At 40.1% G+C, this 26,437-nt stretch overlaps 3 protein-coding genes and 1 long non-coding RNA gene across 5 annotated transcripts; 2 read left to right on the forward strand and 2 right to left on the reverse strand.

Annotated features, from left to right (window-relative positions):
• Nucleotides 1-799: 799 nt before the first annotated feature.
• On the forward strand, nucleotides 800-2,657 carry LOC139433894 (uncharacterized). 2 transcript variants are annotated; one of them, XR_011643288.1, is made up of 5 exons: nucleotides 800-1,007; nucleotides 1,256-1,384; nucleotides 1,689-1,897; nucleotides 2,012-2,138; nucleotides 2,221-2,657. It is a non-coding gene; the product is annotated as an uncharacterized lncRNA (long non-coding RNA). The 2 variants fall into 2 exon arrangements; XR_011643289.1 differs by having other exon boundaries at nucleotides 801-1,007; nucleotides 1,277-1,384.
• Nucleotides 2,658-4,429: 1,772 nt separating this feature from the next.
• pde12 (phosphodiesterase 12) lies at nucleotides 4,430-10,777 on the reverse strand. Its single transcript, XM_034083679.2, has 8 exons — nucleotides 9,570-10,777; nucleotides 8,514-8,938; nucleotides 7,910-8,015; nucleotides 7,363-7,507; nucleotides 7,029-7,107; nucleotides 6,813-6,935; nucleotides 6,492-6,697; nucleotides 4,430-5,973 (listed from the first exon to the last, which is right to left on the reverse strand). Exons 1-8 carry the CDS (start codon nucleotides 10,139-10,141, stop codon nucleotides 5,854-5,856), a joined length of 1,776 nt encoding a protein of 591 aa, XP_033939570.1. The 5' UTR covers nucleotides 10,142-10,777; the 3' UTR covers nucleotides 4,430-5,853.
• A 1,791-nt stretch (nucleotides 10,778-12,568) lies between these two features.
• On the reverse strand, nucleotides 12,569-22,537 carry atp6ap1la (ATPase H+ transporting accessory protein 1 like a). The gene is made up of 8 exons (XM_034083670.2): nucleotides 22,377-22,537; nucleotides 17,440-17,462; nucleotides 16,292-16,374; nucleotides 15,793-15,861; nucleotides 15,210-15,364; nucleotides 14,861-14,911; nucleotides 14,342-14,579; nucleotides 12,569-13,517 (listed from the first exon to the last, which is right to left on the reverse strand). Exons 1-8 carry the CDS (start codon nucleotides 22,490-22,492, stop codon nucleotides 13,260-13,262), a joined length of 993 nt encoding a protein of 330 aa, XP_033939561.1. The 5' UTR covers nucleotides 22,493-22,537; the 3' UTR covers nucleotides 12,569-13,259.
• Nucleotides 22,538-24,063: 1,526 nt separating this feature from the next.
• Nucleotides 24,064-26,195, forward strand: rps23 (ribosomal protein S23). The gene is made up of 4 exons (XM_034083292.1): nucleotides 24,064-24,144; nucleotides 25,206-25,365; nucleotides 25,599-25,719; nucleotides 26,006-26,195. Exons 1-4 carry the CDS (start codon nucleotides 24,141-24,143, stop codon nucleotides 26,150-26,152), a joined length of 432 nt encoding a protein of 143 aa, XP_033939183.1. The 5' UTR covers nucleotides 24,064-24,140; the 3' UTR covers nucleotides 26,153-26,195.
• The last annotated feature ends 242 nt before the right edge of the window (nucleotides 26,196-26,437 follow it).

Here is a 26,437-nt window from a genome sequence, read left to right on the forward strand (position 1 = left end):
GCTTTGGTATTCTTTCACAACCATGTTATGGGTTTATTAGACTGAGCAAACATAAACATATGTGGTGATCCCACGGGTTCTTGTTTGCAGACAGCGGCGATTGGAGCATCCGTAGGCTGCACAAAAGTCCGGCATAGTCAGGTACTTCTGTAAACACAAAGCCAGCAAATTCCTGTATCATAATGCAAGATGTTTTCAACAAGCCAAACCACTTGGAAGAAATCATGTGTAATTTAAGTTGTGTTGAAAAGAAAGAGCAGTTCTGCCTCTCCCACTGGTGTAAAGTTGCTGGGTGAACTTTGTAATACTAGGTCTCACTGACAGCCTCTTGTTATTAGCCAGCTAATAAATACAACCACATACACAAAGAAAAGCTGCAATTTCAACATGTCCAAGCATCCTGTATCATAGCCATGCTAATAATGTTTATAATAAACCAAACCGTTTGTAAATCAGTCAAGATTTCAGCGAGTTAAGAGTATTTTTGTGCCGATCACTCACCTGACAACAGCTACCATAACGCGAATCAGAGTAACTGTTGACTGTAGCAAGATGGCGGCCAGTCAGCTACGCTGGAAAATCTCCCATGAGCCATCTAGTGTTTATATATATCTATGACCATAGACATATAAAGAGTCTTTATATATAAAGACTTTATAAATCGCTGCTGTAACAAGTGAATTTCCCCGTTGTGGGATGAATAAAGTAACATCTAATCTAATCTATCTAGGAAGAAGAAGGAAGAAAATAAGCTTGACCTCCTTCTTAAAATGTTTTTGTGTTGACTCTCAAATCTCCCGTTTTTATTTTGAAGGTTTCCCAAAGACAAAGATATGAGAAAGAAGTGGGAAGTTGCTTTGAGGAGGGAAGGGTTCACTGCAAGCGAGTCATCCGTGATTTGCAGTGAGCATTTTAAGCAGGACGAGTTTGACAGGACAGGACAGATTGTCCGACTCAGAGATGGTGTTATTCCCTCCATCTTCAGCTTCCCGGTTCACCTCCAAAGAGTAGGTGTATCATCATAAGGCTATTAGCATTCATAAATGTAAATATTCTATTATCAATAACAGGGCAGGGTGACATACCTGTGTGTGTGTGTGTGTGTGTGTGTGTGTGTGTGTGTGTGTGTGTGTGTGTGTGTGTGTGTGTGTGTGTGTGTGTGTGTGTGTGTGTGTGTGTGTGTGTGTGTGTGTGTGTGTGTGTGTGTGTGTGTGTGTGTGTGTGTGTGTGTGTGTGTGTGTGTGTGTGTGTGTAGTATTCTGCTTTTTCATTTTAGCCAGAAAAGGGCAGGACTACGTCTCCTTCCAGAAAAGCTGAAGAGAGCCTGTCTGTGGCCCCTTAGGACGACCCAGAAGCTTCACACTCACAACCTCAGCCTAATGATGTGAGTATTTCTATTTTCAACATCATTCATAATGGTCCTAGACAAAGTAAAATCTCTCTTGTTTGCTGCCACTCATATTAAACACACTCACAAATAAACACATACACACACAATTGAAGACATGTTGAACATGCATTCCTGGCACACGCGCACACACACACACACACACACACACACGCATGATGCTGGCAGTGGCTTTGACAGGTGATGACTATAAGAAAGAATGTGGGCCATACTCTAGTTGTGTCAAAGTGATGTGTGTGAAGTGAAACATCACTCAAACCATGTTCATCCCTCTTTCTAGGATCATAGCTATGTCTCGCCTGCTTCTCCTACTGCTCTTAAGGCCAGACTCAATGAAGCTTTAGCAAGAGTGGAGAGTCTCGAGCGAGAGAGGAAGAATGCCATGGCTAGAGAAAAGAGGGCAGAGACCACAGTGAGGAGTCTTTTGGGGGATTTGAGGGAAAAGAACCTCATTAATGAAGAACTCAAAGAGGCTTAATTTCTACTCAGGTAAAATTAAATTAGCACTTTGAAATTCATGTACATCTTACTCTTACACTCTTTATTAAACTCCTTTGTTATTATATGAAGGGGACTTATTAATTTTTTCTCATACAATTTCAGATCTTCAAATAGACTTGAAGGCAAAGCAGGGCCATGAGTACTCCAAGGACCATAGAGAATTTGCCCTCACACTCCATCTACATGGTCCAAAGGCATACAAATACCTCAGAGAGACTACAACAAAAAGGTAGTCTTAATGTTGTTCAATTTCATTTTTGGAAATTACGGTTGCAAGTACATTAAATAGCTACTTCTCAATTTTTTTACAGGTGGCTGTGTTCGGTGGATGGCAAGCCTGGCCTGAACAAGATGATGCTGGATATGCTGGAGAGAAGATGCCAGGACGACCAGGCTAAATATGGATGTGTTTCACTCATGTTGGATGACATGGCCATCAGAAAACATGTGCAATATAATCCACATAACCAGTCAATGTCTGCTTTTGTAGACATGGGTGATGGAAACAATGAGACCGATGCTGCTACTGAGGCTCTTGTGTTCATGGTGGTTGGCCTACACGGACATTGGAAGGCTCCCATTGCATATTACCTGACGAAGTCTTTGTCACCTGAAACACAAAGGGTCCTAATCTAAATCTAAAATCTAATCTAATCTATCTAGGAAGAAGAAGGAAGAAAATAAGCTTGACCTCCTTCTTAAAATGTTTTTGTGTTGACTCTCAAATCTCCCGTTTTTATTTTGATGGTTTCCCAAAGACAAAGATATGAGAAAGAGGTTCTCAGTCATGCTTTGGAGGAGCCGCATGCACGGGGCATTCGGGTGTCATGAGCAACTTTGTGTAAATATGGTTTGGGCGGGGTGGTGTCATGTTCTTGTGTTTAACTTGAACATTTACATTTTTTATATAGATGTAGAAGTACATTTTCATTTTTTATGACGTAGATATTCATTTTTACTGATATATAACTTCTGTCTATGTATAATGTATTATTGTTTCTTCATTTTTCAATGTATTAAAATAGCTGAGTATAGGCCTACACAATATGCTTCTATCATATATAGACCATTAGTGTTTTTTTATGTGTGTGTATATATTATATATCGTGTGTCTTTTGCAAAATACCTATCATACATAACATAGGCTATCAAATACCAGAATATTCTATTGCTGTTAAGCCTACTATGAATATTAAAATACGCCGAATCATGTGTCCGGTATCATGCCTACATATATGACGTTTGCAGAAAACCCCCCCCCGTGAAAATCAGTTTTGTATTCAGCGAGTTATGATTGATAAAATGCGCTGACACTTCATTGCGCCTGCCAGACAGATTACATGAGTGGAGCGGGTGACCGGTCCAAGATGGCGGCCCCACGGCTCGTCAGCGCCAATAGGCAGCAGCGGTCGATGCGGCGTCTACTCTTTATATGTCTATGGACGGATCGGGTAGTGACAGCAACTGCGCCAACTCGCCTCGCTCTCAAGGCTGCGGGCGTCTTTGTCCCGCGACATTTCAAAGTCTCATGTGGGCGAGCCTCCAGAGCAAGTCGGACAAAATGACTAACCATCATGCAACGCACTAGCAAGACGTTGATCGCAACTGCGCAGGTCTGCGCAGGTCTTGCTTGTCTCAAACAAGCCTATTCTCTCAAAAAATTGGGCCATTTTATCATCATGCGCTCATGAGCAACTCTCATAGGAATGAATGAGGCCCCGCCTCCCACGCTGTATCCAGTTCTTATTATACATCCATGGCTGGAACCTGCAGTGAGATAAGTGTTTATTATTTTTATTTTATAAGATAAATCAACCGGTGTCCGGTTTGCTGGATGACTCTGGGGAACTTGACCACACATGACGCCCTGCCTCTCGCCTCTTTCACTGACACGGGTGCGTTAAAAACCATTGGCGTATTAACTGAAAATAAATGCTAGTTTTTATACTAGAAATCAAAACGGGATAGATGTTTAAATACTTTTGAATTATTGTTTCTTGATGAAAAGTCGTCAAGACTGTCCCACCTACAGCGTAACTTTTATTTACACTTTTAGTTTTGACCCCCACATACGACACAATGGTTTGTTCTAAACACTAATCCCCGCCTCTTCCCTACTTCTGACCAATGAGAGAAAAACAGCGTGGCGATGGAAGGTGACGCCACTGCACTGGAGTTTGACAGCTGACAGCCAGTAGGCTTGTTTGACACGAGCTGCGGCTCGACTAGAAAGTAGACGAGAATAGCCGATCGCAGCCGGGGGAGGTCTCAAAAAGCTCGCCTGAAGTCGGACAGCTCGGAGTCGGCTTCTTCATCTTCTTCTTCTCTCGGTTTTTTGGGGGATTGCAAACAACTTTAAGGTGCATACCGCCACCTCCGGAGTCGGCTTGACTCGGTTTGCATTTATAAAGAATGCACAAAGGTGTTTAATCGTTAATGTCAGATATGTACTAAGTAAATACATTTGTTCCTGCTCAAGATTAGATTCAACTTTATTGTTATTGCACATAGTACAGGTACTGAGACAACGAAATGCAGTTTAGCTTCTAACCAGGAGTGCAACAAGCAGGAAAGTGAAAAGTAATGTACACAATCTACAGAATAAAATATAGAATTAATTGAATGATAAATAAACAGTGAGGAGGGGTATGAATAGATATACACCGCAGCCAGTGAGCAGTATGAACAGTGTATGAATATGCTAAGATATATAAAGTATGAAAACGGTAAGCAGTGCAAGTATAGTATAGTACAAAATATATAGATATTAATTTCATGATGATAAACATTGTGGAACAATGATGAAAAATGTTAATGGAGGTGGCGACGTAAAACGGACAGAAAACAACAACAAACTTTTGCCGAGCCAATTGGAGAGTTTCATCAGCAGCACGGGGTAAAAACCACCAGCGAGACGTTTCCCATCAAGCATTTCGCTTCCGCAGCCCGTGGAGAAGAACTGCGCCGCCTCGCCGCACCTCGCTCTCAAGGCTGCGGGCGTCTTTGTCCCGCGAGAGTTCAACGTCTCATGTGGGCGAGCCTCCAGAGCAAGTCGGACAAAATCACTAACCATCATGCAACGCACTAGCAAGACGTTGATCGCAATTGCGCAGGTCTGCGTCGGTCTCGCTTGTCTCAAACAAGCCTACAAATATATCGGTCCGTCGTCCACTTTAACATCAACTTTCAAATCACTTTAGTTAAAGTTTTTCTCGGTCAGAATGTTTGACTTAATAATTGTTTCTATTTCTTACCAAAAAAAGTCACAGAAACATTTACAACCTCTTTTGTTGGCTTTAAGTGTTGTTGAAAATGTACAAATCAAAAGCAGAGCCAATAATATGACCAATGCTTTGAGCAAGACTTTGTTTCAAATAAAATAAACAACTTTAAGCACCACTCAACTTGTTTGGCCAAAATAAAAGTTAAAGTAATAATAAATAACTGAATACGTTAATATATGTATTTCTTTACCATATCATTGGGTCTCGAAACCATTAAGGGTCCATGTGAACTAAGATGTGGCACAGCCATTTTAGAGAGTGATAAAAAACCTGCAGTAAAAACATTACTTCTGTTTCTAATATTAACTCGTGTGAACAATAATTATTAACCACATATGAACCAGCAACCTGTGTTTGGTCAAGTGTTTCAGCCAAATAGTAATTACATTTAATAAAAATAACAAACAATGTGCAGCATTTCAGCTCAAACACTGAATATCAGTGATTAAAATGTATTATTTATTGTACTGTAAATATTACAATATTAACAGTACATTTCATATTGTAATTTAAAATAAGTATTTCATTTTTTTTTTACAGTTAACCTGCAGGATCACATCTCCATGCTCAGACTTTATTCTAGTATTAAGAAAATCCAAAGTCAGGGTGTGTTTGAGGGAGAAGCCTGGTTCTCTAGTATTTGGTTCAGGAAGTCAGAGGTCAGGGGTTCCAGCGCAGGTCACAGATCAGGGCGATGTGGTCTGAGGGGTGAGCGACGCTGGGCAGAGCCTCGTAGGTGGTGACCTCCTGGTGGCTGGGCAGAGGAATCACCTGCTCCACCTGCAAAAACACAGATACTGTTATTATATCTACTCCCCTACTTTAGTAGGAAATGAAATTCAAACTTGTACAAAAAAGGTTTCCTACTTCTGTATACAACCAGAATTTGGTTTCAAACTAGTTGCAATGACACACATTATTCATAGGACTACTACTCTTACAACAATATAATATGTTAATATTGATTTCACAGTGGTTGCGCTAACATCATAGCTTGTCAATTTGTTTTCGTCATCTACTCCCATTTGCATGTGTCATGTGGAGCGTAGGGCAGCTTGTGCTCAAGTGAAGGTGTTTCTGACCCTGTAAATAGTTAGATTGTGTAGCGATAAAAATAATGGTTTTAAATGGCTGCTTTTTGATCGGTAAATTGCGACCTCTTAGTTCAGAAATCAACAGCAAGTATACTCCTAACTTGAGTATTTCCACACTAATCTGTCGGTGCTGTTTGTATCAGTGGCCCTGGCAGCATTACCAGTAATGAAGTGACAGTATTAGCTTGACTTCAGTACTAGTACCTGCATGCTGTCCGGCTGTATGAAGATGTAGTCCAGGCAGCCATGGAATCCTCCCACGTAGTTGGTGTAGGCTGGCTGTCCGTAGGCGCTCAGCAGAGGGGGGAGGGCAGAGAGCAGCTCCATGCTGCAGGACTCCTCCGGCCCCAAGCTGCTCCAGTCTGCGTGCTGCAGAGGAACAAGAGCCTCGCTGAGCAGCTGGAAAACACCTGCAGACAGGAAGAGGAGACAAACAATGACTCAGCAGCTTTTAAATACAATATGAAGTCTATGTGCTTTGGCTGGATTAAATTCTGGCAGCGACCGGTGTTGCTGTGGAGTTACCCGAGTCAGGATGTGAGTTGAAGTCTCCACAAAAGATCAGAGGGGCTCCAGGTGCGACCTCATTGATCACATGATTCAGGTGTTGCAGAGCCACGCCCATCTGGACCAAGCGGATGCTCCCTCCTTCAAAGAAATGTAATTTGTTTTTAGAAATGTGTTGTTGCACTTTGCTCTTTTATATGAGGTGTGTTCATACAGCGGAGTGAGCTGTTTCACCTTTGGGGAGCCAGTACAGGTGAGTGTTTGCCACGCAGACCTTCCTGCCAGGTTTAGTCACATCCTCAAGCACACTGACCTGAAAACAAACAAGTCACAACAACAATCTACAAAGACAGCCAGTGTGTCCATTTGACAGCATTTTGGGGGGGATTTGATCATTTTGTTTATTTCTTTAGATTAATTCATTTGCCTATTAAATATTTGAATTAACAAAACTACCTGACCCAATGCTCTAATGCCAATTAGAGCTCAACGACTACAAGCCCAAAACTCTACTAGTATGAATCCTCTTTTGAATGATTCTGGCGGTGCAGCATGTGAGCAGCCGTACCTGCAGGACGGTGGACCTCTTCAGGATGTTCTGCTTCAGAGCCGTGCTCGCAGAAAGATTCTCCAGCAGCGCAGAGTGGATTGGGTCAGAGGTTAGCGCCTCGCTCAGCGAAATATTATGACTGCTCAGAAGCTTCAACTTTGACCTAAAAAGACAAAATGATGCACTTTTTAAATACGTGGCTTAATATAGGATTGAAAGATTTATTACCATCTAAAAAAACAATATAAAATAAGCACTAAGAAAATATAAGGATCAGATTGCAGCTTTGTTGGGGTAGTCCTGTGTTATGATCAGCCTTTTGCCCCTTCAAGTGTAGCGACTGTATTGGACAATGTACTTCTGATCAAGCCCAACCCGACTTTTATCCTCAGATTCTTCACCAAGAGGGGCTGTTTAGTAACAATCCTATCCCAATCAACCTGCTTTTAAGTGATGCACCACATTTATAGCTAAAGTTAAGTTTTGGAAAAAAGTACGAGGCTTTAACAGAAACTTAAAAAACTCAGAAGGCATTTTCTTCAGTCCGGGTGCTGGTGGACCTGACCTGCGGTAGAATGTAGCGAGTCCTTCATGCTGCCTGTCTTTGGTTCTGAAAACACCGTCCAGACCGAAGGCATCGAGGGCTGGAGTCAGACTGTTAACGAACACCCCTAAAGAGACCAGGGAACATGAAGGAAGTCACACGCAGGGTTTCCAACCTTTTTCAAATACAAATTCAAGCATCTTTCAAACATTTTGCTGCCCCTTGGTAAATAACATATTTATATGCATCATATATACAAAGTATACTTTCTGCACCCCTTCATCAAGTTCAAATTAAATGCTTTTGTAATAAACAACTTAAGTTATATTTTTGTGGTAGTATTAGTACAAAATGGTGACAATTAAAAAAGGTAAACACAACAAAAATGTAAAATGTGAGTGACACCTCTGTGTGTGTACTTGGCCTTCCATATAATCAAAATGTTAAGCAGCTAATCGCAAACTGAAGCACATCGCAAACCTTGAAACATTCAAATGCAACCGTTTTGAAGGAATTCCAGAAAGCGTAGCAACCCTTCTTAAAGAAGACTCAAATATCCACCAGATGATGGTACAGAAAAGATGGAGGCTAGCTTTGATCAACTATCCATTTCTCTAGTTATTACCTTTGTCCACCTCCTGCAGACAGATGATGTCAGCGTTGTACCCGGCGAGCTCCTTCTTGATCAGGTTCTGCCTGTAGTCCAGCTGCAGGGCGTAGGGGGCGCAGTACGGGTAGAGCACCGTCTTGGACAGTTCTGTCTGGGCGTAGGTGTCGGCGAGGATGTTGTACGACACCACCCTCACAGACGGCCACTCCGCCTCTTTGAGAGTGTACGCGTGCCTGTTGTCGAACGTGCACACCCCCGGTCCGGCCTCTATTGCCGTAGAGAGGAGCTCCTTGGGCAGGCCGCTGCGTCCTCCATCTTTAGGGGTGCAGCGCAGTTTGAGCCTGTAGCCGATGTCCTGAATGGACGGAACGTGGACTCTCCCACATCCTACCTGTGTCCACTCGCTGTCCTGACCTTCAACTTCTACCGCAGCTTCAGTGCTATGATATAAAACATCAGAGAGAAAAATAATAACAAAAAAGGTGCAGAATTTTCCATATCTTCTTTGACTTTCTTCTCTTTATGCTGCCCAATTATATAAAATAAACAGATTTGTTTGCTTCACGGATTGTATTTTCTCTCAGATCCTGTCTTTTGTGTTCAGAAGTTTAGCTTGATCTTATTGGCACAAGTCTGATTACATACCCAATTTCCAGTGCTGGTAGTAGTGTCAGTCTACAATAAATACTTGCATCATCATTTGACAAACTGACTCCTATACTGGAGTAAACAGGACATTGGATTAAAGCCTGATCATTGCTGGATTTGTAAGGCATTGTAAGGAAATTACGTTTGTAATCTTGTTAATTTGTGTGTGTTTGGATCATGCTGAAGCCTCTACTACAATGTCGCCTAGACTAAACCATTGTAAGCCTCAACTAAGGCATTGTAGCCCACCTTGATTACAACAAAATATTCTGACTATTTTGGCTTTTGAGCCTTTTCTCAACGAAACATACTACCTGAAAGACGTTACTTCAAACAAATATTATGTATCTAAAAGTACTTTGAAAGTAACACATCCCTTGTATGGGCACAAATGTTTTGGCCAATAAAGCTGATTCTTCCTACCTTGTGTTTGGGGCATTTTCTCTATACCACGTGAACTCGCAGTCTTCCAGGTTCCCGAACTCTATCTCCAGGTTGGGGCAGACGGGGAACTCTGCGAGCAGGGACGCGGGGAGCTCTGCGTTGGTCAAGGTGGGAGTGTTCCTGCGGACAGAGTACTCCACGTCTCCCACCTCCAGCACGGCTCCGTCCCGCCACGCCTCCGAATTCAGCGACATGCCGGACACCTCCTCCCCGTTGTAGTAGAGCTTCACCGCGGTGAGCACAGGGGCTTCGCCCGGCGTCTCTCCTTTCTTTTTCTTTGACTTTTTCGCCTTTCCTTGGCTCTTGTTGAGGCCGTGGGATATCCTGGCCAGGGCCTTTCCCAGCGGCTCATCCTGGTCCCGCATCATGTGTTTGTGGCTGCCGTACAGACTGAAGGAGATGGTGAGTTTGGACTCCCCGGGGAGGCACCTCACCACGGCGGGGTTCATCCTGCCGAGGAGGCGGCAGGCTCCGGTCAGAGTCCTCGGTGAAGAGACGAGCAGTAGGCGGCGGGGGAGAAGTGTGAGAGCAGCGGAGAGGCGGTTAAACATGAAGACCCGGCGGCAGGTAGAGGACAACAGGGAAAAATACACTGACGGTAAACTAAGTAATGTCAACGACCAGCGACAGGTAAAGGACAGCGGGGCAAACTACAATGACGTTTAACAACACTGGCGCTAACGTGCACTAACGTTATTTTACATTAACATGAACCTACACCAACATTAATCACCCACGCCGGTAACGTCAATGACAAGTAGAGTGCTCCCTATTTATATGACGTCAACAACTGCCCGACACAGTGCTAACCCCATGGTGCTAACTAGCAAGCTAACCAGAAGAGAACACCACCGAGTGTTATTCACCCTCCAGCAGTCTGATTTAAAACTAAACAACACACAGGATTCAGAGATATCTTAAAACAACATGTTATTTTTTTAAATATTCACAAACAATGTTATCTGTCATTTCTTTCCCTGGTAAGTCATGCCCATAGAACATGGATGTATAGTAAGAACTGGGCTGCAGTCGAATAGTCCATTTAGCTTAGGAACCTTCCTAACCGAGTGAAATGACCCGGAAGTCCCTCAGTGGCAGCAGCCATGATAAGCATGATGATAAGTGCCGTTCGAATTCTCCAAATGATAGGAAAGGAGGTTTCAAACTTCCTTTATAACCTCCTTTAGTTTAGGAACCACTGGACCTCCCTTTACGAAAGGAGAGGAGAAAATGCTGCCCCACAATGCCTTGCAGCCGCAGCATTTGTTGCGGCACAACAGTCGGCCGTTCACGGAAACAAACGATTATGACGGAGAAATTATATCATGAAAGTTACGGTGCTTATAAGCATTTTAAAACGTATGTGGTAAGTTGCCAAAGTGCTTTGTTTTGAACGTGCATCAGTATTATAATCAAAAAGAGAAATATGAACGTTTGTTTTTACTGAAGTTATCAAATAAATTCAACATTTCACAGTCTTTACTGAGCTGTGTGGGGTTTGTTAAACTTTTAAAATATGTTTGAATGGTGATATACACACTGTGATAGATGTTAAGGACTAACTTTTATAATAAATACATCTCTATTGATTTTAAGATATTTGCATAGTTCATACAATCATACGTATTGGGATCATTTGACCGGAGGGAGAGGGTGACGATCATAAGTTTCAATTCCTTTTTTATTTCAATTCCAACTTTGGTCATGAAGAATATGTTTCTCTGTTGTCCACGTTCATAAAGCAACAGCATCAGAGCACGGTGAAGAGTCTCGAGATGAGTTTACAGTAGTCCCTCCTTCTTATTAAACATCCATGTTGTAGTCCGCTATAGAAAACTGTAGTCTCCATAGTTTCCCCACAGCAGCAGACGCACATTCATGACGTCCGCTGGCGCATCATAAACACGTCGGATAGTGAAAGTGCATTCGGATTCTCTTAAGTACCGCAGTCAATTTAGGAGCGTTCCGATAATCCAAAAATCAGCTCCTAAATTCTAACCCTATCTCCTATTCCTTGAGCTCTGAGTGAAACGTCACGGGGTTAAGGGATAGTGGATAGGAGAATTCAAAAGGATTTAGGAGAAGAGACTGCGGTACTTAGAATCCGAATGCACTTTCACTATCCAACGTGTTTATGATGCGCCAGCGGACGTCATGAATGTGCGTCTGCTGCTGTGGGGAAACTATGGAAACTACAGTTTTCTATAGCGGACTACAACATGGATGTATAATAAGAACGAGGGACTACTGTAAACTCATCTAGAGACTCTGCACTGTGCCCTGATGCTGTTGTGTTATGCTTTATGAACGTGGACAACAGAGAAACATATTCTTCATGACCAAAGTTGGAATTGAAATAAAAAGGGAAAGTGAAACTTATACTCGTCACCCTCTCCCTCCGGTCCACATTAATACAAATTATCCCAATACGTATGATTGTATGAACTATGAAAATATCTTAAAATCAATACAAGTGTATTTATTATAAACGTTAGTCCTTAACATCTATCACTGTGTATATCACCATTCAAACATCTTTTAAAAGTTGAACAAACCCCACACAGCTCAGTCAAGACTGTGAAATGTTGACTTTATTTGATCATTTCAGTCAAAACTAACGTTCATATTTTTCTTTTTGATTATAATACTGATGAACGTTCAGAACAAAGCACTTTGGCAACTTACCACATACGTTTTCAAATGTTTAATAAGCACCATAACTTTCATGATATAATTTTTCGGTCATAATCGGTTGTTTCAGTGAACAGCCGACTGTTGAGTGACGGCAAATGCTGCGGCTGCAATGCATTGTGGGGCAGCATTTTCTCCTCTCCTTTCGTCAAGGGAGGTCCAGTGGTTCCTAAGCTAAAGGAGGTTGTAAAGGAAGTTTGAAACCTCCTTTCCTTTCATGTAGAGAATTGGAACAGCACGGCCACTGACGTACTTCCGGGTCATTTCACTTGGTTAGGAAGGTTCCTAAGCTAAATAGACTATTGGAACGCAACCCCGGACTGTGTGGCCATGCCGAGCGTCTTCTTCTTCTGTAAAATGTGGCTTAAAAGCGTGCCACTGCCACCTACCAGACAGGATGGACATAACACCAGTCAATTTTCTTTGACAATATTCTTATTCTTTGATTTATATGGTTATGATTTGTATTTTGATAAATGAATCATATAACCATGGATGGGGATAACTGAATACTGAGCCTACATACAGCTATAACAGCTATAAAAAGACACAAATTCACTACAAGAGACACTCAACCACGGAAACAAATCTACAATGAGATGTAAAACAACCACACAAAAGAGGAAAACATTGCTCACAGTCTATGTAGGAGACTTTGAGGGGCCTTTTGAAGTCTATGCCCATCTAAAAATGTGATTTGTCTCGCTCAGTAACAACAAGCACAGAAAAAAAACAACTAAAAGGAAAAATTGTAGAGAAAACAGATCGGAACCAAATGTGATTTTTTATATTTTTTTATTAAATTAGTTATAAAGACAAATGCAGATATTAACTAGCAGGCAAATAAAAAAACACTATAAATATATATATAAAAAAGTCTAACCCCGAGCTGAAAGTAAACCATTGCACCAGCAGTTTATAATCAGCTCTCTATCTCTTTTTAAAGTGTAACAGTCTCTAAATATCTTCTTCGCTACACTACAGAATATTTTTCTCAGCGTCGCTCTCCACACAGCAGTGTTCGGGCTGTTCTGGGCTTTGGGGGAAGTAGACGTCAGCTTTGTGTTCGTCCTCGTGCTCGATGTGTTTCAGGTGGATGACCATGTGCAAGGCATAGGCCAGCACCAGCAGCAGGATGAGGGAAGTGACCAGCCCCATCAGGATGGCCGGCGTCATGAAGGTGGCGCAGACGGTCGCCGGAGAGAATCTATCGGAGGTGATGTTGAATGCCTGAATCTGTGGAGGGGATGAAAAATAATTAAGAAAAGTATATGTTCCTTTCTTATTTATCCTTATTTATTGTCACACAACGCAAATAAATGAAGAAATTTCATGAAATAATATTAACGTAGTTCTGCATGTAAATCCGAAAGCAGTATTTTTTGAAAAAAAAGCCAATTTTATTCCTGTTTTTAAATTTTCAAATAATAATATTAATAGTAGTAAATAATTGATTTTGAGATTTTTAACAGTTATTTATATAAATATCCAGCATCATCATAATTCATTTGGAGTCCTGTTTTTGTCTATCCGATGAATACAAGTTGGGGTAAATATGACCTTAATAAAAGAATGTTCTGTGTAATACTGACTGATTTATTTTTAGATTTAACCAAAGCAATTTTTTAACTGTAATGCTAATTACACAAAATATATTTTTATATATTATACTACATATTGAGCGATGATCTGTTTTCATCATCCATTTCTAAATAAATACTAATATGTCACGGTATGTATTGTAAAATATTTATAGTTGTATATTGTAGTACAACTTACACATTTTATCTTAACTTCTTAGTTTAAATAAATATTTGATTTTACTTCATATTGTCTTCTTATTACACATTTTGACTTTAACTTAATATGTTGAATAAATATTTGATTTTATCTTTGTAATTTTATTTTATTCTAAAATTGAGCAACTGTCAGGAAACCTATTTGCCCCCTGGGAGAAATAAAATATTCAGATTCTAACTAAATGTATTTTAAGTTTTATAAGATCTAAAGTTACAAACCCTCTTGAATCTGAGACAGTGAGTCCGTTAAAAGGAGGGTACCTGGAAGTTGGTGAAGGTGAGGCTCCAGTGGTGAGCATCCTCGCTGCTGGGCAGCAGCAGGGCGCTGTAGCGCTGCAGGCTGCTGACGTGCAGGCAGTGGTAGGAGGAGGAGGTCGGAGCGTACACGTCGCTGGCGTTGAACACTGCCTCCTCAGAGGAGTTGTAGCGCACAGACACGCTGTCCACCGAGAACCACCACTGACCCGAAGACTCGTAGAAAGTGTTGGACAGCTGCAGCCTGACGCCAGCGAGAGGGGAGGAAACAACACTTCATTTATCCTAACAGCTGCTGCTTCAATGGCTGTAGACAGTTTTGAATGTAACTAAATACTTTTACTTTTGATCCATTAAGAACTGTGTGCTGATTATACCTCTGTACTTCTACTTAAGTAGTAAGTCATTTTTAACTGAAGACATTTTTTTTCAGACAACAGTATTTCTATCATCTACAATGTCGATTTTTGTACAATCTATAACTATAGTTTTATGCATAATCAGCAGACAAATGTTATGACTGACCTTATGGAAAGGCCTCTCAAATCCTCCACATCTCCAAACCTCATGACCAGCCTGTTGAAGATAGGCAGACAGGAAGACATCTTTTTACCTTTTTTTTAAGTATTGTTGGACTTCCCTCATTAACATCCTTACTTGAACATACTCTATTGCTATTAAAGTATATATTTTTCCATTTCTTAATGTCAATTATTTGTAACATTTCATTAGATTTTTTATGATAAATAACTTTTGTTTGAGGAGGGATAACTTTTTTCAATACATTTGTAATCAACATCAGAAAACAGCCACATCTTTCTGTTTCTGATGCTATCACCAGGTTGGTGTGCATCAGACAGGCGTTTGAACGTACGTGGCCTTGTCCTGGCGGCAGACGGACTGGCTGGTGTCGACAGGGTTCTGGGGAGAGAACGCTCTCTCCGTCAGGTCCAGCTGCTTCTGCTTCTCGTAGCGCAGAGACAGCTTCCGGGCCTGGAACATGACGCAGGGCTCCCCATCCGACATCACCTGGTGGGGATATTTAAATATGAGTTCATACAAAATTCATTTTCATACCACCACCAATTGCAATACAAGTGTTTTATTTGTGTTATCTATAAAAAAAATAGGTATTATTACAGCTTACCTTTTTGGTTCTCTTGGGGAAGTTTATAAGCTACCCAACATTATATATATATATAAAAAATAAGCTTCTCCTTAACACATTTATGCATCAATAATAATTACACAATAGTAAAGTAGACAATTCATTACTCTGAAATTGGCCCTTGAGCACACACATCATATTCTTGGAAAACTTTTATTTTTCCACCAAGAGCAACATTTCCAGTTGACCTAAGATGATCTCTCATCACCTCATTTTAGAAAAGCCTACAAAGATTTGAAGGATTGGAAACTGCTACTGTGAACAAATGTGGTTAAGGTACTATCACCACCTTGAGGGGAGGAAAGGGAACTGCAATTCCTGGAGTCTGAAGTAACTTCCTCCTCGACACATCTGCAGTCTGTAGAAGGAAAGAGACAACCATTGAGAACAAATACCTTTGTATCATGTGAAACACCATTACACTTTAAATGCAATAACGCATGCCTATATAATAAATCAACAAAGAAGCCCGTGTGGTTTGTCAGCAGTTAGTATATTCACCTTTGCATCACTGTGAAGCAGATGTTTTTATTTTTGTTTTACTTTAGGTTGATATTGATCCTGACTTATTCAATGCCTTCTCTTTTTTCCCTTCCTCAACTGTTTCTAAGAAATGACTACTTAGCAGTGAATTCAACAAAACTCTCTTTCACTCTGTCTTGCTTTTACCTATGACAATTTTGAATGACGGATTAGAAATGTTGTGTTTTACCACCAGGTTATTGTTGTTGTTTATTGTGTGTTTTTACCTTTTATGAGTTCTATTTTGTTCTTCAGTAAGTGTTTACCTGCAGTCTTCTTTCTGTCTGATCTGCCGATACCAAAGGCTCCTCTGTCCACATCCCTCCATCCCTCTGAGCCACCTCTTCATCTGCAGAGACAAGAACAGGATGAATTCTCTCATTTTATAAAAAAAACAATCATGTATAGGTGTTATAGTGTACGTTAAATTGAAATATACATATCTCAAAACATTTATCTGCAGTAAAACATTTCAGGTTTCAACAACAAATAATTTTTTTATTTTTTATTTTACTCAAGGTTGCACCACACAAAATAAAATATATCACTCCTCTATTACGTCTACTGGCCTTTTACCACGCTTCAGGTCAGCATAATACATACTTACTGAGTTCATGCCTTACTATGAGTGGCACCTGATTCCAGCTGACTCATGATATCAGGTACTTATATATTTATTCAAGTATTCAGGGTTACACATGCACCTGACACATTAGATGTACTCATTACTTACATTAGATTTAAGTCCTGCATTTAACTGCAGGGAATGTATTGTAATGCTCTGCAGTTGATTTGTTTGTAGTAAGTATCATTATGTCTGCATCATGCTACCTATCTACTTATCTGTGTAACATTTAGCAGTTGGGCACAGTTGTACTACCATGCAGCTGTAAACCAAAGTGCTGAAATAATGTAAGCATGTTTGATTAAATTGTTATTTCCCCCCGTGATTTTTTGTATTATTTTGTTAAGCTCACTATAAACTAATATTGATTGTCATATTGACATATTATTAGACAGACAGACAGACAGGCAGACAGGGAGAGAGACAGACAGACAGGGAGAGAGAGACAGACAGGGAGACAGAGAGAGACAGACAGACAGACAGGGAGACAGAGAGAGACAGACAGACAGACAGGGAGACAGAGAGAGACAGACAGACAGACAGGGAGACAGAGAGAGAGAGACAGGTAGACAGACAGGCAGACAGGTAGACAGGGAGAGAGACAGACAGGGAGAGAGAGACAGACAGGGAGACAGACAGACAGACAGGGAGACAGAGAGAGACAGACAGGTAGACAGACAGGCAGACAGGTAGACAGGGAGAGAGAGAGCGACAGACAGACAGGGAGAGAGACAGGGAGAGAGAGAGACAGACAGACAGGGAGAGAGACAGACAGTCAGACAGACTTACCTTGTATGAAAGAGACAGCCCCACTGTGAACAGAAGGAGGATCAATACATAAAGTTATTTAAATATAATATAAGGTTTCTCATTATATCTGACAGTATCCTCATTTTTTTATTACATTTGTATATCTGCAATGATATGTTTTCTTTCAATAATGTTTTCTTTTTATTCTCATTTGTGTATCATCTCCATTGGTTCCTTATCTTTACCAGCTGGTCATTACTTGTTAGAGAAAGAAAATGGCGGTACAGGATATACTGTATATCCTCCACACCAAACTACAACCAATAAAACAACATTTTACCTTTAAAACAAAAATATCCTTTGCTGACCGTGCTTGTCAAATCTATTTTAGAAATAATAAAATATCTTTCTGAAGGGATCTGTACACTTAAGTATAAATCAGTAAAATAATAGAAAATATAAATATAAAATGTTAAAATTCCCTAAGCAAGGATACATTATTAGGCTTTGAAATAGAAGACAGTAGGTAGATGTCAGGGAGATAAACCTGTGAGGTGTTTGACTTCCCAGAATGCATCTTGTTTTCGTGCCATGACCCACCTGGTGGATTAGTGTGTCAGAAAACAGAGATCAGGCTGAGACCAGACTGTATATATAATGACTGAGAGAAACCACTCTGACCCAGGTTGTATTTTCTAGCGTAACATATAATGGACCGAGACTTAGATTATAATCATTTATCACCGCTGCTCTTGTTGCTTTTTGTAAAAAGAAGGAGCAGATTGAGGTTTTATGTAAAGAATCCTGAGCTTGCAGGTCAGAAGGTCGAGCAAGGGAACGAAAAGGATAGAGCTTCATTACATCCTAACGCCCTGAAACCTGGGTTCAAATCCAATTATTACCTCAGCCAATAAGAAGGATATGTTCTCTTTGGTTTGGTTGTCCGTCTGCGTTTTGAGGAAGCGTGGTTCAGGAAACATTTGGTTATATTTTGGAGCAGATCCAAATCGTACGTTATTATTTATTATGAGGTTAACACATCAAGACACAATCGTTTGACAGTAGCAAACAACTCTACAAATGTCAACAGATTTTGAGAAAAAATGTTTCTAAATTCTTCAACTTAAAATATTGAGTGAGATCATTTTACTAATCATTTTACTAATTAATTAACTTTATTATTTTAAATAACCCTCCTCTTTTTCTGCCGAGAGCTTCTCTTTGTAAGGGAATTTATATTTTGCTCATGCCCTTTTCATTTGAGGATGCTAAATGCTGACAGATGACCGGGGTGAGGCTGATATACTGTGTATTGATGGATGCTGCTGTTGCTACACGCTTCCTCCACAAATGGCCGCAACGCCCCAGAGTGCAGCGCAGTTATTATTGCTTCTTTGTTCGTATTTAAGTGTTGCTGATAATACTTTCTTAAAAAGAGGTTTAAATACATTAATTTGACTGGTAGTGAAGTATGTTCAGTGTTGAATTTGTGCTTTTACTCAAGGGAAGAATCTGTAGACCGTGGTGGTTTGCCCCAAGAAAAAGTTATGTTTTTAAATCAAATATATATGCAATTTAAAAAAATGGTTTTAACCATTATAATGACCATAAGCGTGCACACAAGCTAGAGCACTTTATAAATAGATTCAGTCATGCTCTCCTCTTTTACATTTTCAATCATTCATCTTGGCTGCTGCACCATTAAGAGAGAACGGTAGTGAAAACGCCAATGTTTCAAATGAAAACAATACTCTTGTTTTCTTGTTCGTAGCCGGGTTCTTCTGCCTTTCAGTAAATGTAGAATACATTATTTTCATGTTACATTATATGTATTATTTAGCGCAAGACACATATTCATCAAATCTTACGCCACTCACTGACAGAACGTTTTCTCTTGTTTACAGGGTCAGAGCACAGGATTGTGGGATTGCACTGATTGCATAACACACACACACACACACACACACACACACACACACACACACACACACACACACACACACACACACACACACACACACACACACACACACACACAGGTCATGAAGGACCAGGTGACTCTCGGTCATAAGGAGATTTGGCAGCTTCTCCCTAATTTTGCCCTCAGAGCATCTGTACACTAAAAAAAGACCAACAACACACATCTGGTTTTCTGCAAATCCAGCACACACAGAAAAACATCAGGCTCTCTTTTGTGCTTTGTTTGGGACAACAATAGTTTACAATACTGAAATCTAATGATTCTGCACAAGCTCAGATCATTGGTCAAATGTTTTTTAATGCCCAACATGATTGTATGTCTGCTACTATGATAAAGGTTTGGGAAAGATCATTGGTTAAAGAAAGCTCCCAGTCCTGAACAACAGAACAATAACCACCATGCAGCACATTGACGTACGGAAGCACCATGGATGTGCAGTGCAGTGGCTAATTCATAGACCAAACATAACGAGGAGGTGGAGAAATAGAGTCACTGTATGTGTGGGTGTGGAGTTTTAGCCAGATATACGTAAGGTTACTTTGAACTAATACCTACTTTTAATGTTCAGAAAGCTCTTTATGTTTCTCTTACTGCCTGTGCTGCAGCACCTCTTTTCACCCTCTGTCTGAAACCAGAGCCCAGTCTGCTCTGATTGGTTGGCTGACAGGTTGTTATCGTTCAACCGCTTAGAAATGTTCCGCCCCTTAACCTATCACGGACAATGTGTTGGAGCGCTAGCCAATAGGAGCGCAAGTGTTACGTAATGATGTCACTATGTTACAGAAGTAAAGAAAGGAGTCCAATGTAGGTGTCTAAGGTAGGGAGTGTGTGGGAGAGAAACTCACTCTGAAGTCAAAGTTTGGGAAATCATAGCTATGGTTAAAGAAATGTAAATGTTAACTTAGGACACTTTACTGTGCATAAAAGTTGGGCGGGCTACACCGTAATAAGGATATTTGGTTGTGTCTATTCGATTGAGTGTAGTATTCACTCTCTAGTGATTAGCCAACATAGCATTTTTACCAACTCTGCGGATCCACAGAGCTTTTCAGCCAATTTTACGCTTAATTTTTCTCTCAGCAATCTCCTTAGTGATGAGCAGACCAACTCTTATATCACAATATACGTTTCTTTAAGTTGAGAAATGTGTTGAACAGCTCATAATATGCTGTCAGTTTCTCTGTAATACTAGATACATGTTTGCCAACTAGTAAACGTATCTTCAAGGCACAACCAGTCATCATGCATGAGGTTACATCAATAACGATAAAATAGCCACATATTGGACTTTTTGATTTGTGCACATCACTAGCTCTCATCAGTGTTGTTTCCAGCTGCAAACAAGCTCCAACAAACAGCCTGTTTATGAGAGTCAGCACAAAGCTACAGGCAAATGTGATTGATTGACCTTTAGAGATTAGCTGCATTTAACCAATCAACATGGATCAATCTCAGTGGGAAATAATGTTTTGTCACAGATGCACTATATTAGAATAAAATAAATAATGTATTATTTATATAAACAGAAGTTGAAGTAAAGATGTGCAATGAAAGTCCCTGTAGGCACTAGACACAGCAGCTTTAGCAGCTAATGAGCGGGGTATTTCCCTCAGGAGATGTTAGAGACCATAACAGAGCTGAAAGAGAGTGAACATTGGATCTACATTCATCAGATCGACAAAACTGGGCTTCCAGTTGGATAATAATGTTGCCCTCTGTCTGCTGTTTGATTACACATTTGACTCCACTACTGTATTAGGTAACAATCTGTGACCAATTAAATGTTTAAAAGTAGTTTGGTTATTTATATCACATTTACTGCACAGTGATTTATACTAACACTGTTATTTGATATTTTATTATATTTTCATATCATGAATAGCTTATCTTCCTAATTGTCAAATCGTTTTTTCTGTTTTCACAGTCAACACGTGTTGATGTATCTGTTTGTTGATATGACAGGCTTCTCAGATGAACCAGAGTGAGCTCATCTCTAGCAGCTTGGCAGGAAACAGAGAATAATATCTATTAATGTCGTATAAAAACACAGTCTAAAGCTCCACCAACAATGCAACATGTGACATACATAGGAATAAAATATATGAATGTTGTATAAAAACAAACCGTTACCACTGAGTACATAGTGCCATTAAATCAACAATATTAGCAATGGCAACAAACACAACATTATGACACTATGCATGATGCATGATGGGGAGAGATTTTAGTAATGAGTTCATCTTGAATTTGAAATCACTAAAGCTGCAGAATCTTTTTCTCTGTACCCACCTATTCAGTCATCTTCGAAGCACCTCAACTAACTTGCATGTATTTTTTTACAAAGTGAGTTAGATTGTTTTATCTATTGATTAAATAGATTGAGTAAGCTTAGATCTATTTTTGTTAGATTTTATGAATTACTCTTTACATCTCATATCAATTAATTAAATACTCAATAAAGGAACACAACATGTATCCAACTGTCGCAGGACTGTAATAAATCTGAAGGCTATTTTAGATTTAGCAACTATTGGAGCAAAAAGATTCAAGGGCTTTATGTAGCTATTATGCATATGACACATGTATGTTAAGTTTAACATACAAGTAAAAGACATAAAATAGTGCAATTGACAAAATGGTTCAAGTAATCTGCAGGATTGAGGAATATACGTTCATATAAAGCAAATGCTACTATCACTGTAAAGGAGTTTGTAACAAAGGAATGGATTAGTCTGCAGAATCATTTGAAAAGGTCTAGCCTCCTATGCTTGCTTACATACCCTAGCTTTAATTGATTTTTGGGGAACATTAACGCAGAATGCGGCTTTAAAGAAAGAACACACATACAGCACACACACACAATTAATGAAACTGCCCTCAAGTCATCATTAATCTGCGAACTGCCCGAGACAAGAGTCAAAGATTAGAGAGTCACTGGAGGTCATAAACAGCAAGCATCAAGGTGCACCATCATCCCTTTGTCTGCTCCACCTACCTGCCAGCAGCTCGCGGGTCGAGGCACGAGGACGGCTGCAGATGGAGGAAGAGGAGCGAGAGGAAGAGGATGCCGCAGCTGCAGCGTTTCCATGGTGGAGCCATCATTGCTGTCATGACCAAAGCGAGATGCCAGCACACAGTGTCCCCCACTCTCCCCCTCTCTCCCCCGCGTAATCTCCTTTAATCAACCCACCGTCTCTAAACCCCCCTGACGGACAGACGCATCAGCCAACCAGGACGGAGCACAGAGAGAGCCCCGCCCCTTGCAGTTCAAACATCAATTCGGTCATAATACATTTCATATCTGCAGATTAAAGGTCATCCCAATGACAATACATTAGAGTGCAGAATAGAGGAATTAATAATCTGTGATTGATATTGAGGTTGTTCAGCGCCATCTGGTGAAAAAGTTTTGAATCTGCAATATTTCAGACAAACACTGGTGGTTTGTTATTAATTTCATATATAGTTATCCTACACTTCCTGTTTCACTTCCTGTTTCACACTGTCACTGCACAAACAAAGAATAACACACAATTAAAGAAATAGGTAAACCCCCAAATGAAATAAAAAATGTCTCTTCTCTGAAGTTATCAATTAGATTGTTTTGGTCATGATATTATTAAAAGGGGCATCAGTTGTTCAGATAAATGTTTTGCACTTTGAGCAGCGTTAAGTTGAATAACACTGCAGTGTTATTAAACTGAACCATATAGTCTATGGTATGATATCTACAACCCGCTGCAACTCAAAACAAAACAATGCAAACCATTACTGGTCAGAGGAAAAATTATGTAGCCAAACTATTGTTGGGTTAATTGTCCTAATAACTTTGATTTACTCTGTTACATGCTGCAAGAGTGTTGATGGATATTCATCTTTTAGGCTGCTCGCATTGCTGGTCTGAATAGTCTATTAGCATGCTAGCATTACCTGAGCACAACAACACACATTTTAACAATTTCAAGCTCAATCAACTCTTTTCCAGTACATTTTGAAGTGTTTATTTGAGGACCATAATACTATACGCTAATAACTAAAACATTTTCTTTCCACTGGCCACCACTCAAATGAAAATTAGACATCAGTCACACAGTACATCCATATATTCTACAACCCAGTAACATGTAACATCCACCTCGACTGAAAATTTGAGTACACTGTTTGTTTGTTGTTAAACATGTAAATATAATCACTGTTAGACATTAAATCCAAGCACAATATCTGTACAGTTACTTTTTTTGTTTTGTTTTATGTCTGTTTTCTGTGGATGTGCATTTAGAGCAAAGAGTCAAGATCCTTGTATGTGCACTCATACTTGATCATTAAAGATGATTCTGGGTCTTATCTTATTACCCATACAGTGAAGAACTATATATTTTTTAAAGCCTTTAATCTGAGCTGACAAATGCATTTATATTCACATTGTCAGCATACATACATTACTGAGTTCAACAGTGTGGGGATTAGTATTTGTTCTGCATTTTTTAAACAATTATTGATTATTTGCATGTTTAATAATCATTGCTTGAATTTCTTGAGATTATTAAACATACACTCAAGATTACACCTGTGTATGAGATTATTAAGGATACACTCGACTCAAATCATAACTGCTTTATAACATAGAGTCTATGTTATTAAGCAGTTGTAATTTGAGTCAGGCATTTCTTTAACCACGCCCTGCCGGGGTCCTGAGACTAGACATTGGCGCGGTGCATGCTGGGTCCTTCCTTTCGATCCCAGGCTCGCTTCTGCAATCATGGGTACGTCTCAAACATCATCTTAAACTCACATTTATTCTGATAACTGCTGGTATTTTTTACACCGATGTCCTGTATGAATATCTTACAAACAGTTTTCGATGTTTTAGTGACAAAAACAACCCCTCAGTCACTTAAAAAACTGAACGATTTACGGGTCCCTTTCCGCGCAACGTGGAGCGGCCATAGCAGGCGTGATAGCACGGCTAGATTAGCATAGCACACGTCTCTTTTTAACACGTTTACTGTCGTCGCTCTACGTATTGTAACATTTAATCAAACCAATGGAAATCACAACACACACACATGTTATCTTCTAACGTATGAGTTGTACATGTAAATTCAGTGTCTGTTGTTGAGTGTTTGTTAGCCCGGTTTGCCTCATGCTAATCGTTGCTAGCCGTTAACGTAAAGCTTTATGTTGTTTGCCTACCGATTTAATGAAGGCAAAATATGGGGTGAATATTAAGATAAAACGCCCAGCGAAGATTTATGAGTGTACGGTCTTTGTAGAGGCACTAAAGCTAGCTGTATTTGGCGTCCCCTCAGAGTAACATGACTGATTAAACTGACAAATGAATGTATTTTGTCGATGTTATTGGCTTTACATCGGGATTAATCTATCCATATTGTCTCTGAAGGACTTATTTTTTAACTGAACACAATACGTGTGTGTATGGACCAGATGCACTGTATGTGGTGTTAACAGATGTTAATTTGCAACTAATGCCCCACGTTTTCAACTAAATATGCTTCAACACATACACAGGTGTGACCAGGGGTATTGGGTGTGAGAGCAATGTGTATCCCTTGTAGCAGGTGTAAATACTCGAAAATCATTTCAATTCCCTGATGTTAATGGACACTTATTAACACTTATCCTGAACACCTATAGTCAAACTTGAGGTTTCTGAGTCTCGTGGTTTTCTAGTGTCATCAGTAAGGACGTTATTCTTCATAGCAGTGATGTCAATTGTTGTTTTGCTGTAACATTGCATATTTTTAGAAGAATGCAAAAACTGTTTATTACCAGACTTAACTTAATTTATGCTGATCTCTTCCAGGAAAGTGTCGTGGTCTGCGCACAGCCAGGAAGCTCCGTAACCACCGTCGTGAGCAGAGATGGCACGATAAACAGTACAAGAAGGCCCACCTGGGCACAGCCCTGAAGGCTAACCCCTTCGGAGGAGCCTCCCATGCTAAAGGCATTGTGCTTGAGAAAGTGTGAGTACCACAGGACATGTTTAAATGTTAAAGGCTGAAGATGGAGTGATGGCTTATTGCAAAGCACTGCAAGTCCTTTTAATGTTTTTGTCTGTCATCGCCGACTTTGATGTGAGGAAAAAACAAGAATTTAAGTGAATCCATGTAGCTGTTATCATGAAATTCAACTTGCTATGCAGTCTGAAGTTCCTTCCAGGAAGTTTTGTTAAAGTATTTTTGTTTTGCATCTACAGTGGTGTTGAGGCTAAGCAGCCCAACTCTGCCATCAGGAAGTGTGTGAGAGTTCAGCTCATCAAGAACGGCAAGAAGATCACCGCATTCGTCCCCAACGATGGTTGCCTCAACTTTATCGAGGTAAAGCCCTTGTTAACATCTTTTTTCCAAACAAGCATTTTATTTGTGATAATTGTGCAGAAAAAAATTCACTTGGGTAATTTAGTGTTGTGCGAAAACACACTATAAGAAATAGTTTGATCCTGATCACAGCTTTACAAAATGTATTGGTTCTGTGAAGTCACTGCATGTGCTGGAATGTCTTGAAGCTAGATGTCATTTAACCCTATGTTAAGTTGTTAAAAAATCTATAAATGAATGCACTGATTTTTCTTGACTGACCGTTCGCTTTTCTTTGATCCTGCAGGAGAACGATGAGGTTCTGGTGGCAGGATTTGGGCGTAAAGGTCACGCCGTTGGAGATATTCCCGGCGTTCGTTTTAAGGTGGTCAAGGTTGCCAACGTGTCCCTGCTGGCTCTCTACAAAGGCAAGAAGGAGAGACCCAGGTCATAGACAGTAGATGCATAAAATAAAATAAACACGTTTTCGATGACAATTATTTGTTGTGTGGTCATTTAACCAGTTATGCCCCCGGTACCGAGGGCATGACGCAACATCTTGCAAGAAAAAGCATCTGAGGGCTTAACATTTAATAAACTATGAATGTGTCATACCCACTTAACGGGAAGAAACTCAGCTTTCAGACAATATTAACCATTTTTAGCAAAACGAAACCAAGGGGTAATAACAAAGGCTCTGAATTAGCCCGGAGTGAAAAAATGCTAACGCAGTTAGCAC

This window comes from Pseudochaenichthys georgianus, chromosome 5 (assembly GCF_902827115.2).
Source record: "Pseudochaenichthys georgianus chromosome 5, fPseGeo1.2, whole genome shotgun sequence".
NCBI classification, from domain to species: Eukaryota; Metazoa; Chordata; class Actinopteri; order Perciformes; family Channichthyidae; genus Pseudochaenichthys; species Pseudochaenichthys georgianus.